General features: G+C 32.9%; 1 protein-coding gene across 1 annotated transcript in view; it reads left to right on the forward strand.

Annotated features, from left to right (window-relative positions):
• Positions 1 to 14,887, forward strand: part of LOC126007258 (A disintegrin and metallopeptidase domain 3-like) — an 82,385-nt gene that overhangs the window by 30,377 nt on the left and 37,121 nt on the right. The window contains exons 8-10 of the mRNA XM_049772715.1: positions 2,003 to 2,084; positions 11,347 to 11,483; positions 14,542 to 14,734. Of these exons, the coding sequence (XP_049628672.1) occupies positions 2,003 to 2,084; positions 11,347 to 11,483; positions 14,542 to 14,734 (412 nt within the window). The remainder of the gene's footprint in view (positions 1 to 2,002; positions 2,085 to 11,346; positions 11,484 to 14,541; positions 14,735 to 14,887) is intronic.

The following is a 14,887-nucleotide window of genomic DNA, read 5'->3' on the forward strand; positions in this document are numbered from 1 at the left end:
TATGGTGTTCTGCATTTTATCTTCCAGTTCACTGATTATTCCTCAGCTGCTGCTACCCTGTTGGAGAGGCTTTCCTTTGAAGTTTTCAGTTTAGCTACCATGTTTTTCACACCTGTTCTTTCAGTTTAGAGTTTTCTGATTTCTATCTTTGTGTTCTCTTCAGCTTTATAAGTGCTTTGTTTGATTTCTATGAGGATCCACCATATTACTATTCTAAACTCCTTATCTGAGAGATTAATTAGATGGTTGGTATTTTTGTTCTCTTCAGCTTTATCTACACTTTCTTTGATTTTTATGATGATTCTTCATATTACTATTCTAAACTCCTTATCTGAGAGATTAATTAGATGTTTGGTATTTTTTGTTCTCTTCAGCTTTATCTACACTTTCTTTGATTTTTATGATGATTCTTCATATTACTATTCTAAACCTTTTATCTGAGAGATTAATTATATGGTTGGTATTTTTTGGGTCATCAGAACTATCATCTTCATTCTCTGTGCATGGTATTTTCCTACAAGGTTTCCCCATTATCATGCTTATAGTGTAATTTTTTCTATGTGTTATGATGAGGTTCATTAGTTAGAAAGAACATTTGGTCCTGAAGCAATGTGGAGTGGCCATGCTCTTCTGGAGCCTCTAGGAGACAGTTTTTGCTGGGACTTTCTTGGCCTTCTTAGAAGAGTTTCAGGAGACAAAAGAGAAGAGTAATGGGTGAATGCAACAAATCCTTTCTGTCTCTCTCCCTGTTGCTACACTCCTTAAGATGTCTAATTTGGGGGCCGGGCGGTGGCACTAGTGGTAAGGTGCCTGCCTTGCCTGCGCTAGCCTTGGATGGACCGCGGTTCGATCCCCCGGTGTCCCATATGGGCCCCCAAGCCAGGAGCAACTTCTGAGCTCATAGCCAGGAGTAACCCCTGAGCGTCACAGGGTGTGGCCCAAAAACAAAACAAAACAAAAAAAAAAGATGTCTAATTTGTAAATAAAACTGCCATTCTATTCTTAAAGTAAAATTAGCTAACAATGTAATAGTTGTATAACAAACTGCCTTATTATAAAAATTAGTCATCTAATTAACTTCTAATATCTAAGTGATATATTTGTAATTACACTAAACATTTATTAAAACGGTCTATAGCTTTTTTGTTAATGATAAATGTATTTTAATTGAAGTGAATATTTAAGCACAATTATAAAAATATTAAGCAACATGGATATATCTGATATATATTTATAAAATCACTGGTAGTTCCTGTGCAATTTACAGTCAGATTTAAAGATTCAAGAGCAACTTTTACTATGGAATAAAGTGTATCAGGATACTTCTGTAACACATTTGTTTCTTGTTGTTTTTGTTGTTGTTGTTCTTTTTCTCCTCCTCCTCCATCTTTCTTCCCTTTCCCTTCTCCTTTTCCTCTACTCTTTCTCCTTTTTCTCCTTCTTTTTCTTCTCCTCCTTCTTCATTTTTCTTCTTTCTTCTTTGCAATACTTAGGGATCCTTAGGTGCTACTCCTAGTTCTGTGCTCAGAAATTTTTCCTGACAGGCTCAGAACACCATATGGGAAGCCAGGGATCAAACCGGGGTAAAATGCATGGAAGGCAAATGTCCTACAACGATATGCTATCACCCCAGACAGTAGATCTGCCTTTTGTTTTTACACACTTTTTCTTAAGGACTCCTCACACACATGTTGAGAAATAACTTATGTGTAAAAATTACGGTTAAGCAGTCTTGAGTTATATCTATATGTTGGTGATAAAATTGTGCATTTAGGAGTTAAATTAGTATTACTAGGTATTTTAGTGTTTATATTTATAATGTTAATCATTAGAACTTTGATGAATTATGGATAATAGAATACCCATCTTAATTATTGAAAATAATAGGCTACTATTTATGTAATTTCCATATTTTAAATAAAAGTTTTATTGAGCCCATGCTTTTAAGTCTATTCAATAATCAATAAGGTAAAGCACATTTATTTACAAAATGTATTTTTAGTTTTAGGGACCACCCTAATCATGTTGGAGCAACATTTCATGGAAAGGCATGTGACCCAAAGTATTCTTCTGGGATTGTTCTGGTATGCATTTTACTCATACCTTTAAAATATTTAAGTAAAATATTAGATGTTATCATCCTATTATCACTATTACATTTCTGAAGAGATTTTCTGTAACTGAAATACATTTACATTGTTGTAAGCAATATTCACGATGTTTTATCTTTTGTAATAGAATGTTTATCTTTTTATAATCTTGCCATTTTTTCCTATAGCATATGATTCCTAGAAGCAATCTTAATAATCTAAGCTACATAAAATAGAAAAAAAATTATATTTCATGCAAAACTGATGTCAGACAATGGTTCTATTTCTTGTTGGGGGGTCACACCCGGCAATGCTCAGGGGTTATTCCTAGCTCTATACTCAGAAATCACTCCTGGCAGGCTCAGGGGACCATATGGGTTGCCCGTATAGGAATCACCATCCTCCTGCATACAAGGCAAATGCCCTATCTTCATGCTATCTCTCTGGCCCCAATGGTTCTATTTCTATGCTTAGGTTTAGTTTAGATTGTTTAATTTATTCAGTTTAATATAAGGCCTACAGATTCATCTATGTTGTGACAACAAGCAATATATCATACAATGGCCAAATATCATTCTTCTGTGTGAATGACTTTTTTGTAAATTGCCATAATTATACAATAAACATATAAAATTGGATTTTTAAGGGACCCATACCAGGCTTTTCTCAGGTATTATGTCTGATGGGGATCAGGGGACCATACATAATGCTGGGAACCATAGCCAGGGTGGCTATGTGCAATGTAAGCTCCATACCTTTGTACAATCTTGCCTACCTAAAAATTTAGATATATTTTAAGATTTTTATCTCCTCTGAAAAGAGAAAGATATCAGGCTTAAAGCCATAAGGTATATAAAACAGCACATAGATAAAACACTTCATGACACTGAGATTAGAGGCATCTTCAAGGAGGAAATAGCACTCTCTAAGCAAGTGGAACAGATAAACAGATGGGACTATATTAAGCTGAGAAGCTTCTGCAACTCAAAGGAAATACTGCCTAGGATACAAAGCCAACTACAGAATGAGAGAAACTATTCACCCAATATCCATCAGATAAAGGGCTAATATCCAACATATAAAAGTTATTGACAGAACTTAACAAGAAATAAACTTGTAATCCCATTAAAAATGGGGAGAAGAAATGAACGGACACTTTTGTCAGAGAAGAAATAAAAATGGTCAAAAGGCACATGGAAACATTCTCCACATCACTAGTCATCAGGAAGATTCAAATCAAAACAGCAATGAGGTACCATCTTACACCACAGTGACTGGCACACATCACAAAGAATAAGAATAATCAGTTCTAACAGGGATGTGGAGAGAAAGGAACTCTCATTCACTGCGGTGGGAATGCATTTTAGTCCATCCTTTATGGAAAACAATATGGAGATTCCTCAAAAAGCTGGAAATTGATCTCCCATAAGATCCAGCTATACCATTCCTAGGGATATACCCTAGTTACACAAACATACAATTCAAAATCCCTTCCTTACACCTATATTCATTGCAGCGCAACTTACAATAGCCAGACTCTGGAAATAACAGATGTCCTTCAACAGATGAATGGCTAAAGAAACTGTGGTACATATACACGATGGAATATTATGCAGCTGTCAGGAGAGATGAAGTCATGAAAATTTTCCTATATATGGATGTACATGGAATCTATTATGCTGAGTGAAATTAGTCAGAGGAAGAGACACACACATAGAATAATCTCACTCATCTATTTGTTATAAGAAAAATTATGGACATTATTGTAATAAACCCAGAAACAATAGAGATGAGGGCTGGAAGGACTGGCTTACAACATGAAGATCACTACAAAAAGTAGTGGTAGAGTTAGGGAAATAACTATACTAACAACTATTATGAAAATATTAATGAGTGAGAGAAGTAGAATGACTGTATCAAATACAGGCAAGATTTGGGAAGAAGCAAGGGGGGGCATTGGTGGTGAGAATGTTGCATGGGTGAAGCCGAGGGTATGCTCTTTCTGAAGCCCAAATACAATCATGCTTGTAATTATGGTGCTTAAATAAAGATTAATATATTTAAAAATATTGCTATTTCAATTTATTTAGACATAGACACATAAGTTATTTTTATATATTTTATGTTCATTATCTTGAGCAATTATATTGATTTCCAAATATTTATATTTACATAAACCAAGTATTAATATTAGAAAAGCTGAATTCTCAATAGCATGTATTATGTTTATTACTATCCTATTGTATCCGCCCTCATGGATGCGAAATGATACTCATAGTTTTGATTTATTATACCAAAATACTTTTGGTTTCTTTACATACCAAATGTAATATTTTTGGATTTTTTATTTTTATAAACATTGTATATATTCTTTGGAGAAAAACTATTTAACTTATCAGTCAATTTTTAAATCAGATTACTTAATTTTCTGTTTTTCAATCATAGAATGTTTTAATATTTTATCAAACCTGTATTATATACATTAGTCGAAACTATTTTCTCCCATTTTTTAAAATATTTGTGAACTTTGTTAGTTGTGTCCTTTGAATCAAGAGACTATATATTCCTATAGTAACATTTCTTTGCTTTGGCATTATTAGTATGTTGTTAGCATCTTATCAAAAATGTCAAGGCCAATGTTATTAAGCATTTTATCTTATTTATTTCTTTTCTAAAATTATTTTAGTTTAGGTCTTATATTTTAATATTTACTACATTCCCATTTGAAAGTTTTCTATGTTATATAGCATAGAATCAAACTTTTTTCTTGTTTTTGTGCCACACCAGTGACACTTAGGAATCCCAACTCCACTTAGGAATCATTCCTGGCATGCTCTGAACATAATATGCACTACTGGAATAGAACCTGATTATATAATCAGGTGCAAGTCATGTGACCTACCTCTTGTACCACATTTTGGCTTTAGCTTTTTCTTTTTCTTTTTTCTTTTTTTGTTTTTGGGTCACACCCGCCAGGGCTCAGGGGCTACTCCTGGCTCTACGCTCAGGAATCACTCCTGGCAGGCATGGGGGACCATATGGGATGCCATCATTCTGAATGAAAGGCAAACACCTAATCTCCATGCTGTCTCTTTGGCCCCAGCTCTAGCTTTTTCTTTTTCATTTGAGCAATATATGTTTTTTAATTTTTTGAAAAACAAATATTTTGAGAGTATTTTTAATTATTTATTGAGATATAATTAGTTTATAACATCTAATGTTTAAAATGTATTAAAAATTTAGGGGCCAGAGAGATAGAATGGAGTTAAGGTTTTGTCTTTCATGCAGAAGGTCATTGGTTTAAGTCCCCACATCCCATATGGTCCCCTGAGCCTGCTAGGAGTGATTTCTGAGCATGGAGCCAGGAGTAACCCCTGATCGCTGCCAGGTGTGACCCAAAAACAAAGCAAAAAAATTTTTAAAGATTTAAAAGATTTTGAATCTATTTAAAGATGTTATTTCCCCTTTAGTGGTCTTGACTTACTTTTATTGTTTATTTAACATACTGTAAAGATTTATTTTTAGGCTCTCTATAATAGTCTATTAATTTGTAGCTCTATTTTTATCTTCATGTCATACCTTTTTAGTTATAAAGCTTTTTAATATGATTTGAAGTTAGACATTTTTAGTCCAAACTTTTCCATTTTTCAAAATCATTATTTTTCAATCTCCTTTGAATAGTATTTGAGTTTTGAAATTAGTTTATTGAGTTTTTTGTTATGGAGGTCATAGTGTCCTAAAGTAATCATAGGTGTACTGGAGGCACCATTAGCTATTCTCAGCTAATTGCAAATTTAATTGAAGACAACTTTAATACAAGAGTCTGACAATGTATTGCTGCTCAGATCTTATCGTGCCAAGGATCCAAGTAATAATTGGCAGGCAGCCTTTATATCGGTTCTCAGAAATGCTTATGGGATATTACCATAACTTGTTTTATAACAAATGTACTATATCTGATTTCCTATTTTTTAGGGGGTTTACATATGGCAGTGCTCATAGACTACTCTTGGCTATTCATAGTGATACTCAGGGAACCAAATAAGAAGTCAGGGATTGAAGCTCTGTTGGCCACATGCAGGATATATGTCATATTTGCTATGCTATCATTACTTCCCTTCTGATATTTATTTAAAAATAAATTTTTAGGGGCCTGAGTGATAGCAGAATGGTAGTGTGTTTGCTTTGCACACAGCTGACGCAAAACGAACCTGGGTTCAATCCTTGGCATCCCATATGGTTCCCCCAAAGCCAGGAGCAATTTCTGAGCACATAGCCAGGAATAAATCCTAAGTGTCAACAGGTGTGGCCCAAAATTAAAAAAAATTAATTTTTACGTATAAAAAACTGTTGAGATGTAATTATTATTTGTATTGAATATAATACGCAGAATACTTTGGATGGCAACAATGTTTATATAAATATTAATATCAAATAAATAATCCAAGAATATGTAATGCATTGACTTGTATTTTACTTTTGCTAATTTATTTCAAGAAAAATACAGTCGTTTTCTAAAAAATTATAGTTACAAATAAAATTATGTTAATTTGGATCAGTCACTGTTATTTTATTTTAAAGTGCTATAGAATATTGTTTTAGTCATTTACTGATTCTAACAGCTTTATTGATAAAATTTGAGGGTTCTATAAATGCTATCTTCTCTGTATGTGAGCAGAGTTAATATTACCTCTTCTTATCCAAAATATGTAACTTTTATTTTATTCATGATGTATTTATTTATTTAACTTTATTATTGCTCTTACTGTTTCAATCTCTGCTAAATAAAAATTTTAAGATGAATTGTTTTATCTTGCGCATGCCCTTTGGAGAGAAAAAACTGAGTAATTTAATCTGAGATAGTATTTCTTGTCTGTTGATTTATATCATCTTAAAAGGAATTATTTATTGTGAAATCATAGTTTGCTTTTGGCCCTTCAACCTGTAAAAGCATATTTCACTGATAGGTATTCACATATTGAAAAAATTTTAAAGGAACAGTGACTTGATAATGATGTATATATCTTCTAATGTGGTATTGAATTTAATTAAGTTTTTGCACCAACATTTTAAAAAATATTATTGTATTTATTTCTTGTTCAATGTCTGGATTTGATTCCAAAATATTTTAGGTCTCACAGAAAGAGTTTGGAGGTTTCTATTTCCATTTAATTATTTGTTCATTTTATAAGTAAATGTGATGTTAAAATGTTCATGGTTGTTCTTAATGTGTGCATATAAAACCCTTGCTTTTACTAAATTAGAATATGTTGTCTCATGTGAATTTCTCTCACAGCATTTTCCGATGTTCTATACAGCTTTTTCTTTAAGTAGTTTATATGAATTACTTGTTTAGGGTTGAAATAATAGTACATCTGACCTGGGTTTGATCCCTGTTTAGGTGTCCCCTAAACACCACCATAAATGATTCCTGAGTGCTCAACTAGAAGTAACCCCAGAACATTGGTGGGTGTAACCCAAACAAATCAAACAAAAATTATTTGTTAAAATTTTTGATGTTTTATATACTTTTAAATTCTTATATATTCTTTTATTTAATTGAACTCAGAAAAAATTTATTTACAAGGATGTCCGATTATTTAATGAGCTTAGTATATATAGCATTTTGGGGAAATAATTCTAAACATTCTTTTAAAAGTGCATTCTGAGCTTGAGAGTGAACTCGGTGGATTGAAATACTCAGAAGGGCCTGGCTAAGCTTTTTATTGGCATCACATAGTCCCCCAAGCACCACTAGAAGCAATTCTCAAGCATAAGCAACCTTCAAGCACCTATCTTGGAGATGCTACAGGTTTCTACAGGACAGAAAATATAGATAACAGTGCTTGAGAGGCTGGAGCCATGGACAGCTGGTTGAGTGCTTACCACTCAGGCAGCCACCTGGGTTTGATCACTAGCATTTCATATAATCCCCCAAGCACAGCCTGGAGTAATTGGGGGGGGGGTTTTCACACCCGACCGACGGTGCTCAGGGGTTACTCCTGGCTGCACTCAAAAATCATTCCTGGCAGGCTTGGTGAACCATATGGGATATTGGGAATCGAAACCGGGTCCATCCCAGGATGACTGCATGCAAGATAAACTCCTTACCACTATGCTATCTCTTTGACCACAGCTGGAGTAATTTTTGAGTGAGTCCTGAATAAAATCTGAGCTTCCTTGGGTATGTCTCCCAAACAAAAGTGGGTGAGATCTTTTTAGTATTCTTTTAAATTCTGAAACTTTATTCTAGAGCCACAGGATAAAATTGGGCACATGACATAAATTTCTGGAAGATTCCAATGGATGTGTTTAATAAACATACTAATATGAAGAACATTATAAAATACAGTTTAGTATTTAAGGTTTATAAGTTTAGAAATTAAAATTTAGAATTTGTATTCACAAAAATATCTTTTAAAAAGCTTTGGTTAAAAATAACTAAGAATTAAAGAATGGATTTCCAAAGTTCATAAAGAAAATGTTAAATTATATTCTGTCATTGAATGTATCAAAAAAGATAGATAAAAATTATATATATCCAGAATCTAATTCTATAATTCAATGTACATCATGTACGAAGGTAAAATCCAAATGGATTAAAGACCTTGATATCAGACCTGATACCATAAGCCTTATACCTTAATAAGGTATATAGAACAACAGGGAAAACACTCCATGATATTGAGTCTAAAGGCATCTTCAAGAAGGAAACTACACTTTCCAAACAAGTAGAAGCAGAAATAAACAGATGGGAATATATTAAGCTGAGAAGCTTCTGCACCTCAAAGGAAATAGTGCCCAGGATACAAGAGCCATCCACGTTGTGGGAGGAAACTATTCACCCAATACCCATCAGATAAGGGGCTAATCTCCAAAATATACAGGGCACTGACAGAACTTTACACACACACACACACACACACACACACACACACACACACACACACACACACAAAACCATTTAATCCCATCAAAAAATGGAGAGAAGAAATGGACAGACACTTTGATAAAAAAGAAATACAAATGGCCAAAAGGCACATGAAAAAATGCTCATCATCACTAATCATCAGGGAGATGCAAATCAAAACAACGATGAGATACCATCTCACACCACATAGATTGTGCAGATCACAAAGAATGACAACAATCATTGCTGGCAGGGATGTGGAGAGAAAGGAACTCTTATCCACTGCTGGTGGGAAATGCTGTCTAGTCCAACCTTTATGGAAAGTGGGTGAGATCTTGATTAACCCTAACTGAACCCAGTACCACATGCACATGATACCACCTACCCCCACAGCTCTACTAGATTTCACCTAATGGTCCATTAACTCTATTAACCCTAGCAACACCACATTTACATACTCTAGTACCAAACTGTCATAAGTTACTACAGTTGAAATTACATGAATAGATATTACTGAGAAAATTTCTAGGAAAAAAAATGTAGTTACTCCAGATTTTAAAATTTAAGGTTTTACAATAACCTGGCCCAACCAGCAGAAAAAAAATCAGGGACACACTTGTCTCACAGTTAATCACTGGTTCCCTTAGGGAGGGGAGGGCAAGTTCCCTACTGTGACAAAGCCCTGTACAGATTTGCCCTGCAACTATCACTACGGCAATGGTCCAGCTTCAAGGCTTCTCCACTATTCTTTGTAGATATTCTTAGACCCCTAAAACTCCAGGTTTGCTGGTTTTATGGCTGTCATCTCTGGGGACCCTTAGATACAGGCTGGGCCACTTCCCTTGTTACCTTTGTACTTGCAGAAACCCCTGGAAGCCATAACCATGATTCAGAGTCATCTGTCAGATGTATGCAAGCCACCAACATCACAGACACATTTAACTCTAGAAAAAGAGACCGAACTAGCTGGAAACACTCATGGAAATACTGGCCCCACAGCTCTGCAGATCCTCAAATAATGGGCCACAGGCTTATGCAGCTTCATGACACATCCATAATTTTAATACTGATTTCATAGTAGAAATTCACCAAATTAAATGTGAAATTATCATAAAAGTGAGATAGCCTCAACAAAGTCAATAACAGAATGCCTAAGTGGCAATATACAGCTTAGCAGATCTTAAGATATATAAGATTCTATTGCAAGATATAACAATTTTCACAACTTTTATTTTAATGCATTTTTCTATCATTTCATACATCTAGTTGTACCTCACAATATTAGTTAAATTATTAATACCTGCCAAGAGGCAGGCTTAGGGAAATTTCGGAAACTGATGGCTAGAGAGGATGTAATTTGGTGGAGGGATTGATTTTGAAATATTAAATTTCAGAAATAACTATTATAAACAACTCTATAAATCAGTGTCTAAAATAAAGAAATTTAGTAGATAAAAGAAAAATAAAATAAAATGTCTGCTCAATGTTCTTGAAAACATATTTATTCATAATTGTGAACATTAAAAATAAGATGTGCTTCAATAATAATCAGGTCAGTAATTTCATAAAAAGAACAGATTTATTAATGATTTAAGAAGTCATCAGGGGGACTGGAGGGTATATTGCATGTGGTAAATCAGGCTTTGATCTTTATCACCCTAGATGACCCCTCAAGCATTTACAGGAGTGATTCCTGAGCAGAGTCAGGAGTAAGCCCTAAGCACAACCAGGTGTGACCCTATGGCAAACCAAAAGGTCATCAAGCCATAAAAGGACATGAAAGAAAGATAATGTATAAGGGTTTATGTAATAATCAATTTTTCATAGGTCTTATTGTTGAGTTTCAATAATAATATTCAGGAAAAAGAAATAACTTTTGAGATATTAAAATAAAAATTTTAGGAGTTTGTACTTGGCTCACATAATTCTTCTCAAATTGTATCCTTTAAAACAAGGATTTTAGTGTCCTCTGACTTGGATAAATTAATAATTCTACCCTACAGCAATTTCTGAGATTGCCATTTATTGTCAATTACACTCTTATGAATGTAGTTGCCATGTTTTGACTTGAAAATTGATATTGTTAATGAAGTAGTACTTAAACTTTAAATTATTTTTAGAGTTTAAATAAGTAATATAACATAATTCTATAGGACCATTTTTTATTTTAATAATATCTGAGTTTAAAAAATAATTATTATTAATTTTATATATTTAAAATAAAATAATGAACTTTGGTATATATGATTAAAAATTAAGTTAATACCAAAATAGATATCTGAAAATTTTGAAGATTTGAAGGTAGTAACAAGCAACATTTATTTCTGTTTATTTTTTTAAATTTAGTATCCGAAGATGATAACTTTAGAGTCATTTGCTGTTCTTATGACACAGTTGATTGGAGTCAATTTGGGTTTAACTTATGAGGAGAGCTCCCAATGTCAATGTCCAAGAACTGCATGCATAATGAACCCTGAGGCTATGTAAGGTGTTTTTTTTTTACCATTTTCTTTAGAAATATTTCTATAATTCCTTGATTATAAATTTTATAATATAGTTTGAGAAAAACGTTGTTATTCAACACTGTGATGCATTAAATTATTGAATCTCATGAGAATTTTATCTTGGAAAAAATGGCTTACTGTTTCCTATTTTGAATTTTATAGCAGGAAAGCTAATGTTAATTGTGTTTTAGTAGACTATTGAGGTTGATATATTTTATTCTGAGTATATAGATTAAGTAAGTATCTCTAATATTCTAACTTTTTTTTTTTGCTTATTTGAGGAAGGCAATACCATTGTTGCTAAAAGATATTATTGACTTTGTGCTCATGATCATTTTTGTGCTAGGTATCTAACCTAGGCTTCTTGTTTGCAAAGCAAGTCCTCTTTGAGCTTTCTCCTGCCCTCCTTTTTTCATATATACAAGCTATTTAAGACACATAAAAAGAAAATATACTATGTACCATATACGTATAACTTTATAAGACAAAGGAAAAAAATCAATAGAGAAAAATAGGAATAAATAATGAAATAAAATCCTGCATGTTGAATCACAAATGTAGGAATGAACCTGAATCTAATTATGCAATAGTGAAGCAGATGTTGGAATTTGGTAAAAAAAAAAAACAAATAGATTATAATTGAAATGTATTTGATTTATGCAGTATGAATAATAAAAATAATCATGGAACTTGAGAGATATTACACAGGATGTGAGGGGCTAGTATTCTAAGTGGCAGCCAGAGCCTTTGTTTGGAGTTCTCAGGTGTGGGCCAACAACCACTACCCCCCAATTATCTATTAAAGTTAATGTAGCTGATATTTAAATAATGTTACAAATCAGAGTCAATATATCTCATAATAATTCTAGCAGTATATTTAGAGGAAAGAGATAGTATTATATATAGTTTTTTTTATATTATACTTAGCAACATAGTAAAAATTTGGAAAATGAAACAAATAAATAATGAAATCTTTAAAAAGGTTTAAATAGACATATGTATAGGGGTTTGAATTCTAAAGTAGAATTAAGAGACAAATCAGATCTTAAGGGAGAGAGAGAGATCTAAAAACGTGTGAGCCAGCACCATATTAATGATATTAAATTAGTATGAATAATTAAAATCACAAAAGGATTTATTTATCTCATTACTTAGTTTTGGGGCCACACCTAGTAATGCTCAAGATTACTTCTAACTCTGTGCTCAGGGATAACTCTTGGCAGTACTCTGGGAACCATATGAGGGACTAGGGATATAATCCCAGTCCTATGCAAGGCAAGTACCCTACACACTCCATTATTACACTGGCCCTTAATCAAAATTTTAAGTAGGGAAAGATATATTTTTTAGGAATAAAGTACAGGAGCAGAGATATTTGCTTAACATGTGGTCTAATCAAGTATAATCCCCAGCACCACACAGTAAGTACCCAAAATACCATGAGAAGTGAACTCTCTGAACTATCAGTTGTAATATTAAAAAAAAAAACTTTCAAAAATTGAGGTTCAAATTTTATGTCCAACTGCCAAATAGTGTCCCATGAATAAAACTGGGCTCAGAATGCAACCATAAACACAGAATTGATCAAGATATTCATGAGACCCCAAAGAGTAAATATATGAAAGTAATTAGCAAATAGTTCTGGGGAACTGTTCATGGGATAATTTTCAAAGAGAAAGCAACTCAAGAGGCATGTCTTTATATTTGAAAAGGGTAGAAGAAGATGAATGAAATGAGGAATAACAAAACAATAGAAATTTTATGGGCCTGAGCAATAGCACAACGGGTAGGGTAGGCACATGTCTGACTGAGGTTTGATTGTCGATATCTTATATGGTCCCTGGAGTCTGCCAGGAATAATTTCTAAGCTCAGAGCCAGGAGCAACTCCCGAGCGCTGTGCTATAGCATGTGCCCGCCCTATGCCCAGGAGTTAATTTTAGAAATTAAGGAAGGCTGTATGTTTGAATGGCTTCCCACACCAAAAGACTAACTCAATAGGATCAGAATTTTGTTAAAAGTCAATAAAATGTAGTCAGTAAAAATACTCTTGTCATAGATGCACAACATTTAACAATCCAAAACCGAGGGGATATTTGTCAAATAACTAACCTGAAACCATTAAACTCATAAAGTTTATGCATCCAATAAAAAGCAGTATTCACACACTAGAATTAAAGAGACAGAATTGTGATCCAAAAGATATGACAGTGAGTAAGATATTTTCCTTGCATGAGAGTGACCTGAGATTGATCCTTGTCACTCACTTGGTTCCTTAAACACATAATGTATGATTCCTGAATGCAAAACCCTGAGTACCACAAAATATGGCCCACTCTGCCCACCAAAGGTAAAAGAACTAAAAGCAGGGAAATTAAAAGGGGGATTTGGCTGTAGTTTTAGGATTAGACACTAAAAAGGTACCCTGATCTTCTGCTATTGATTTTCCTATATAGAATAATTTATTTATATTCAAAATTACATATAAAATATTTAGTTACCAAAATATTTTTTGCTAAATTAATATTGTTTTAGGATACAAAGTTATTGTTTGTACTATATTTACATAATCAACATCTACTTGATATTTTTACAAAAAAATAAACGCATTAGACACTACACAGACATAGAAATGAAAAATAAAAGGCAAAAACGATTTAAGGTTGAGATATGTAACCTTGATTTTGTTACAGAAATAAATAATACTGGCTTTTTTTATTAACACAATTAGCAGTACATATTCCTTAAGTTTTCAACACAAATTCTGTGTTGAAATTCTGTATATAATTTTATTGTACTTTTTTGTTTTTTTTTGTAATAGTTTTATAGATGATAATGATAAATAAATATTTCCATAGTAAGTGAGGAGAATAATATATAACACAATTACCTAAATAATGTATCTTTTGTTGAGAAGCAAATGTTTTATTCTCTCTTGACTCGTCAGTAAAGTGAAGGGATGAATCATTTATAACACTTTAAGCAGATTATTTCGATAGTAAATTTATTCCACTTATTTGGGTATAATTTAATTTATAGACATTATCGTGGTGCAAAGTTTTTTAGCAGTTGTAGCAAGGAGGAATTTATACACATAGTTTCCAAGCCTGAATATGCCTGTCTTCAGAAGAAAACAGGTTTTGAAGCAATCCAACCAAGGAATAAAGTAGAAGTAATATGTGGAAATGGAATTAAGGAATATTCTGAGCATTGTGATTGTGGCCAACCAAAGGTTAGTTATAAGTATTAGTGCATTATCTAAAAATTTTATTTAGTCATAAATATGATATAAAGAGATTTTTTTTAAAAAAATGAACATATTTTATCATACACTATTATATACTTCATTAATTTGTGAGGTATCAAATAGCTGACATGTCCTAAG

This window comes from Suncus etruscus, chromosome 4 (genome assembly GCF_024139225.1).
Source record: "Suncus etruscus isolate mSunEtr1 chromosome 4, mSunEtr1.pri.cur, whole genome shotgun sequence".
Taxonomy (NCBI): Eukaryota; Metazoa; Chordata; class Mammalia; order Eulipotyphla; family Soricidae; genus Suncus; species Suncus etruscus.